This window comes from Sphaeramia orbicularis, chromosome 16 (assembly GCF_902148855.1).
Source record: "Sphaeramia orbicularis chromosome 16, fSphaOr1.1, whole genome shotgun sequence".
NCBI classification, from domain to species: Eukaryota; Metazoa; Chordata; class Actinopteri; order Kurtiformes; family Apogonidae; genus Sphaeramia; species Sphaeramia orbicularis.
The window spans coordinates 3,792,201-3,800,278 of NC_043972.1; the positions used below are offsets into that span (position 1 = coordinate 3,792,201).

The 8,078-nt window shown below is 40.0% G+C and overlaps 1 protein-coding gene across 1 annotated transcript in view; it reads right to left on the minus strand.

Annotated features, from left to right (window-relative positions):
* snrka (SNF related kinase a) overlaps nucleotides 1–7,682 on the minus strand; it is a 72,580-nt gene extending 64,898 nt beyond the window's left edge. The window contains exons 1-2 of the mRNA XM_030157379.1: nucleotides 7,456–7,682; nucleotides 4,392–5,105 (exon numbers count right to left, since the gene is read on the minus strand). Of these exons, the coding sequence (XP_030013239.1) occupies nucleotides 4,392–4,980 (589 nt within the window). The 5' untranslated portion in view covers nucleotides 4,981–5,105; nucleotides 7,456–7,682. The remainder of the gene's footprint in view (nucleotides 1–4,391; nucleotides 5,106–7,455) is intronic.
* Nucleotides 7,683–8,078: the final 396 nt, after the last annotated feature.

The window sequence follows — 8,078 nt, forward strand, 5'->3', positions numbered from 1 at the left end:
CAAGTACCTGAGGGTATGAGGGTTTTTCTGAGCTGCCCCCAGACACTGTGTTTGGGGTGGGATACTGTACGTAGTAGAATATGGAGGCTGTGCTTCGGTCCAGTGGTGGGAACCAGATGAATGAGTTCTAATCAAAGCCGGCCAGTCTGTGTCAACACAGAGCTGTGTAATCGTAGCATCCTGTCTCCCTCTCATCCCCTCTTGGCCCAGTCCAAACAATAGCACGGATTAACTGTTCTTCCCATCTACTGGCAGCAAGCAACAGTAACCAGGACTGCAATTAAGAGCCCCTCTGGCTGCTCTCTGGAGACAGTGCCCTCGCGAAGCAGACGACTCGGCCTGATAAACAGCCCTGCAGGCCACTGAGCACCACTCGCAGCCAGTAAATAGGTTGATATGGGTCATCGATGGCTTCTGGTAGACAGACAGGCTTTGGAAAGTCCAGGGCTTTGCAAAGATTAAGCACCGTGTAACACGCCGAACCTCCGAAGACAAGCTTTAGGTTAGTTCCCCTATGAGATGTAAGTTAAAGCCTGTTTAAAGCTGTAATAAATGTGTGTTCACCAAATTAAAATGTGTTATTAACGACCCAGTCAAATCTGAATGGTCACAGTTATGGAATAGCAATGAAATTATAAGAAATAAACAATTCATAAGGCCGTTTCGTTTGACACAAAAGATGCTGATGTTTGTCTTAGTTTTACTAGTGGGTCCGATCAAGCGGTAACACGTGGACACATTTGGTGTTCAACAGTCTCTGTCATGTAAGCAGAGTAACTTATATGCATGTATTATACATATTTGAGTAGGTACTTTTAAGCCCTTTAACATTATGTATAACAAAATTTGGGGAGATACAATTTTTAGGTGAAAAATGTCAAATTACTGCTCGGTAACACGAGGACTTGAAGTGGACATCAATTTTTTAACCTGAAGGCAAACATTCAAAACATGGGGTTCTCAACAGAAATTCATATCAAATGGGACAAAACCTTTTTAGATATTATGTTCAACTATGCTGAAAATAAATTTTGGAGTAAAACATTGAAAAGTCTCTGTTTTACTGCCATGAGAATGTGGTACCACGTGAACAGGCTGCCATAGTAACACGTGGACGACTCTTTACCATTGTATGCATCACCCAAAATGTATCAGAAGATCATTACTTTCTGAAAGTGTCACTCAAATATCTGAATTATAAGTAAAGTGAAATTAAAAATTGGTATTTTTGTGCTAACACGTGGACAGGGCCTTTTAAGCAACTCACAAATATCAATAATATTCATAAAGTAATGAAAATCTAATACTTGAATCCAATACAGTCATCTATATAATCAACAGACTGAATGCATTTTTAAATTTTTTAGATATAATTTTTAGCATCAAATTCCAGCTATGGCTACGGTGTAAAAAGTACAACTGATAAAATCAGTTTTAACTTTTTTTTCTACAAGTGGTATTTTAAAAATGATAACAGTTCCATAAAACAGAGGTCTTTAGCTAAAAAATGAGCCCACTTGATAAATGATGTGTGCAAATTTACTTCTTCTTGTTGATGTTCACTTTCACTTGATCGGACCCTAGCGCGACTAAAACAAGAGTTCACCAACCACCATTAAACGACAAAGGGAGAATGTGTTACTACCAAGTGTCAACGCTGTGTGATTAGATTCTTCTGTATGAACAAAAGAAACATGAAAAACAAGTAATGACTGAATAGCTAGCAGTTATTTCAGCAATTATTTTCAAATAAGTACAATCTGTTTGGAGACAAATTTCCTTTTAAAAAAAAAAAAAAAAATCCCAATATAGAACCAGTCTGTATTTCTACTAAAGCAATACATCATACAGGTGAATCTCATTTTTGAAATTACAAAAAACCTTAACACACATCCCATGTGTTTTTAGGTGCCATAGCAGTAAATCCTGCAGCATAACAAGGTCTTTGTTCCCCAGAGATGATCACTTAGAACACTAACAGTAAACCTTACAGAGTACAAACACAAAGCACATTCACATCATTACACTCATTTTAAGAAACACACAAACAACGCTAATGGCTCTGACCACATCATCACAGGCCCTATAAGAGTGACTACAGCACTTAGATAAACTGCACTGTGCTGCAAAGTAGAATACAGGCAAAAATACACAGGCAGAGAGCGGCCATCGAAGGCTCCGAGTGCTCTCAACATTACAGCTGCAGAGGGCTGTGGCTACTGAAGTGTCCTGTATAACACTGCCCAAAGTAGTACCTCTGCAATTACTCCCAGCGGTTCTATGTATATCACACAGTAGCCACCTGGCATACATAAAGGACAGACACACACGTAACAGCCCTGCTCAGTACAATGAAGAACAATGAGCTGCATGTGGACAGCCTCCATCAGTACTGCTGCGTTTAGGATGCAGACGGTGGCACACGACAATTTTATGGAACGGCAAAGTCATAATACAGACCTATAACCTACGGCTCATCAAATACACTTTGGACTATGTAACCTTGATGCCGTAGACCCTGACTTCAATCACCATCTCTGCAGCATTGATATCACCTCTGGAATACAATTTACCACAAGGATGCAGGTCTTCAATGAGGACAGACTACTTAGAGATGCTCCACTGTTGTGTAGAGTATGAATCAGACAGATGGGTGTTAACTTAAAGAAAATATTTTAGTTATCTCTTCATCTATATATATGAATATCACTTCACTTTCACTTTCAATATCAATGTGTGAGATGCAACGACACAACATTACACAGGCAGGCTGTAACAGTACTGTTCCGATGTTTTTGTGGCTGTCAGTAAACACTATAGTTTGCACGTGTCATGTAAGATATTGACATTTTTTTCCTGCTTGTGGCAAAGTCATATCCAGCCCAGGGCATTTGCTGCATGTCATCCACTCTCTCTCTCTCTCTCTCTCTCTCTCGAACCTGTTTCCTGTCACCGTCTATTTCATCTATCAATTACAAAAGCACAAAGCATAAAATATAAGGAGCGAGGAACTAAGTATCCAATACAAATGTTAACTGTGATGCATTTGAAGCACTGTATGTATGAAACTGTACACATACTGTCCCAAGAAGGGGTTAGCACTTTGACTCACTTCACTGCAGCGTTGCAGCAGCTTCATGCGATGCAGTTTCTTTACATGAACAAATGCTGAGCAGCACAGGGCGGTACTGCAGTGTAATACTTCTTCCGTCAAAGCCCCGAGTCAACGATACCCTATCGAAGTTCTCTGCTCTCGAAAGGATGGGTATGTGAAGTCAATGACAAAACAAACCACAGTTTCCTCATTGCCTCGGCCGCACCTCTTAAGTGTGTGAGAACCAAGACCGAAAAAGGGGAAGCAATTAATATTTAGCTGACTGCCTCTGAGAGCATTTCTGCACACATAAAGAGTCATGAGACTGATTTCAGGCTCCTTCAGGATTAGCACCACATGAACACCCGCACTGACTGAAAAACAAGCTTAGTGAGGTACATCTCATTATCCAATTCAAGAGCTGGATTTAGGCCTGAAAGTTTTTCATCATAGACACTACCTGATGAGACAGATACATCAGCCATACAAGGACACATGTCTGTCTGCACTTTGTCAGCCTTCACAGAAAATCAATGGGACAGTTAATTTAGTGCAATGGGACACCCATGGGACAGCATCAGCGTGGGTAGGCCTGACCTCAGCAAACATGGCCTACAGCTGCCTGTCAAAGGATCAGTGTTCAGAGCTGTGTTCTCTAATGCTCACAGTACTGGAACCGGTCTGATGGCTCAACAAACACTAGTTTACATGTGTTCAGACACTGGAGCCAAACTAACAGCCAAGATGTTAACCAAAGTGTGACAAAAATGTATGAAACTGGTAAGAACCACATTCCAAACATCATGACACCTGAGCGTAGATGTTACGGCTGAAAATCAGTTTGGGACACATGTTTACTACAGAACATCTTTACTCATATTCACAACTGTTTTACTTCTTTCTACTTCTTTACTCATGTTTTTTTTTTCCTACAAGATTTTCGTGGCACTTGTCAAGCCATCTTTCTTAATAAGCAACTGTTCTTCATGTTTTGTCAGCTAAAATAAAAAAAGGTTAAAACAAAATCAAAGTAAATATTTTAAGGCCAGACTGGACTTGTTGCCACAGGCAACAGCCTTGTTCTTTCCAGCTCAAAACAATTAATATATTATACAAACTAAAATAACTACTATGCCTTTGTAAAAAGCAAGAGATATCCATAAATGGGCTGAATCAAAGACCAGTTTCCATCTGCTGGTGCTGTGCTGCGGCTCTCTTTTTCTCTTCTATGTTCTAATTAACAATGTGAGTCACAACATTACTTTAAAGCGATTCATCAGTGTGCATGTTCGCATACCTACGGCTGGAGCATCGTACTCATCACCCAGTAGTATTTCTGGTGCAGAGTATGCCAGAGATCCACAACTGGTCGTCAGCTTTTTCCCAGGCTGAAACTTGTTACTAAATCCAAAGTCAGTGAGCTTGACCAGCCCTTGTTTTTCAAAGAACACCACATTCTCAGGCTTAAGGTCTCTGTGTACCACATGCAACCGGTGGCAGTAGGATATAGCATGGACAATCTGGGCAAAATATTTCTTAGCCAGCTCTTCATTCAGACCCTCCTCGTGCTTCATGATGTAGTCGAACATATCCCCTCCATCACCGAGCTCCAAGATGAGGTAAAGCTTGGTCTGAGTGTCTATCACTTCATAAAGGCGCACAATGTTGGGGTGCTGGACCAGCTTCATGCAGCGGACCTCCTGGAAAAGGTGACCTGTAGCCACTGTGTCCAGTTTGGTCTTGTCAATGACCTTCACTGCTACTTTCTCCCCGGTGAAGACATGGCGTGCCAGTTTGACCACAGCGAAGTGGCCGCGACCCAGGGTCTTGTCGAGGTCATACAGGCCAGCGATCTTGCCATCGTACCCCCGCTTGAAGCCTGCCATAGCTGGGGAGGGGGACGGGGAGAGGGGTGCCCCTGCTGAGGGCAGGGGCGGCTTAGCTGATTCGCGTGGGTCCAGTTTACTTAAGTTCACCGAAGGCTGACAGAGAAACCCATGGCCACAGCTGCCTAAAATGACAAAAACACAAACATTGGATCAGAATCAGACACATTCATGACATTCATCTCTAAACACTTATATGTCTTTCCACTCCCTAGTTCTGAGTGATGCACAGTGAATCTAAGTTCAGGACGAAATCATTAAAATTCAGAAAAGGTATAGATGTTGCCAGGAAATGCTTTATCAAAGATCACTCCAGTAATAAAAGTGTCATTAATTCATCGCTTTTGGAGCACTGCCAAGTCCTATGGTCTGCTGTTAATAAGAAAAACCTAAACAATATACACCGGTTCCACAATAAGACCAACATGTTACTTTTAAGATCCCCAAACCACATCAGCATCAATGGAGGGGAAAAAAAAGCTAAGATAAGATGAAAATGTATTGAACCCACAACAGGCAAATTCACTGGTTAAGGCAGCAACAGGATAAAGAGCAAGAAGATGTGTATGCATAGAGTTAGTGCAAAATAGAAACAACCAAGACAAAAAACTAGTACTAAAGTAAATATAAGTAGTATAGTAATACAAATCTACAGGCTATGTACATGTTAAGTAACTAAGTTTTCTTTATAGAGCACTTCTCACAGACAGGGAGTCACAAAGTGCTTTACTGTGTATGATACAATTAAAAGCAATTAAAAATACAAATAAAATTCTTACGTACAAAAGTAGAATTGCATGAGGATTGCAAAAACTCTAACGTCTCTATGGGTTACTCCTTTACATGTGCAATTTTACTGCGATATCACAGTCACATATGATCATTTCACATGTTTATCTAGAAACCCAGGTACTACTACAAGTCAGTGCCCAAAAAGTTCAGTTCCTTTCAGTGTATTATCCAAATGGAACATGCTGCTTCACAAAATGAGAGCATTAACTAGCATTCCAACATTTAACAAACACATCCAAACCCATCTGAAAGACTTGTGGTTGTTTTCAGGAACACACAAATCCACTATTTTTACAATCTAAAACTTTAAAACTCATTGACCTTGTGGAATTCAAAACTATTCAAATAATATATAAAGCAAAGAATATTTTACTACCGGGCAATATTCAAGAAATGTTTTGTGAAAGAGAGGGAGGCTATGATTTACAAGGAAAATTAAATTTAAAGATTCATAAAGTACGCACTACATTAAAAAGTTTCTGTATCACCATTTGTGGAGTAAAACTGTGGAACAAACTGTGTGTGGAGATAAAACAAATATCAAACATAATTCAGTTTAAAAAAAGATATAAAGAATTGATTCTTGAGAGGTCCAGTATTTAATAATGACAGTGAGGCCTGTTTGTTTATGAATGATGTTGTACTGATGAATCTGCTGCAATTACTGAAGAGAATGTTGGATTTGTTGAGTCTGTTTGTACGACTGCACTGACATGAACAGACTGTTGTGGATAATTCAGTTACTGCATTATGGATTGTTGTGGTTCGATGCTAAAATTAGATAAATAGCATGAGCTGATTGTTGTATAAAGTTAATGATAAAGGTGTAAAAGCACTGAGAGGTAGGATTAAATAAATTTAGACTTCTTCCTACTCCTTTTCGACCATGCAAAATTCAGACTTGTATGTGCTTGAAGATAGATTCTGTCCATTTAAATGTCTTTTTTTTTATGTCTTAATTTGCTTTGTTTTGTCTTATTTTCTTTGCATGTTCGAAATGAAATAAAAAATAAATAAATAAAAATAAATGCAGCTCTCAGTGCACTGTTACTGGATTAACCATGCTTAGCTTGTTGTTTTTCATGATACGCTTAGCTATATATCTGCATAAACGCATAAATGCATCGTTTTAAGATTTCCAAGAAGACTGGGAACACTATAAAAAAACCAACCACACATTTCCAACAGTGTGCTCCAGCTCCTTTCCTTCTTCTACTTGACACAGAGGGGGCGTTGGGCTTGTTTTGACAGGATTATATCCTAACATGCTGCTCCATTACACCAACTTCAGTTTGCTTCCATGTGTTAAAAAGGTGCAATGCAAACTCAGAATAGCACCGCTTTTCTCCTAGACTTGATTTTGTTGAAGTGACAGCTCCAGAAGTCAGCTGCATAACGGCCCGGCGATAATACAATCAACTAACGTTAGCTTGACGGCACCAGCTCTCGTTGTTCATTGATTAACGTTAGCTAGCTTCCGAACAGACTGAAGCTAGTTTCCTTTAATAAAAATGTCACCCGGGAATTTTTACCAGCCCACCCTAAAATGTCTGTGTCTGCTGGAATATAACGTTGCAGGTGAACAGAATTATAAGTGAATAAATACACAGGTGCGTCTTTAATATGTGTGTGAGCTAGCTGTTAGCATGTAGCATGTAGCAGGCTAAAGTTCCCAGGGCTCACCTCTCCAGCCGCACTTCGGTAAACATAAAGCCCCGAGTCCGGGCTCCGCCGGGTCCGTTTAACGGTAGCCTGGGAGTTATGACAAATATCTCATAGAAGACGAGGAGAGTGAAGCCCGTTCGAGGTGACCGCGGCACTCAGGAGGTGCCTATAGCCGGGGATCATCCGTGAAACGAGGCATTGCATCGTTGGCAGCGGCGGCGTTGAATCCTCCCAGCCAGGCGGAGGGGCACCGCGACGCCTTCACGGACCGAGGGACGTGACGGAATTCACAGCACCGCGTCACTGTAATATATATATTTTTTTTTTCTTTCCCCCTTCATACTTCATTTACATAATATTGTATACACATAGACCAGAACATGGCATAGAAAAAAATAAATAAAACGCAATGCTCGAGGTGGGGCAGGAAGAAATTAATCCTTTCATACATGTTTTTTTTTGTTTGTTTTTTTTTACTTATTTGAACAATTAACATTGAACAGTAAATATACATAATAGTATACAACAACAACAACAACAACAAGGGTAGAAAGTTCCATAATTCACAAAATCTTTTACATCATATAGAGAAATACATGTAAGTAAAAACATTAGGAAAGAAAAAAATAAATAAAAATAAT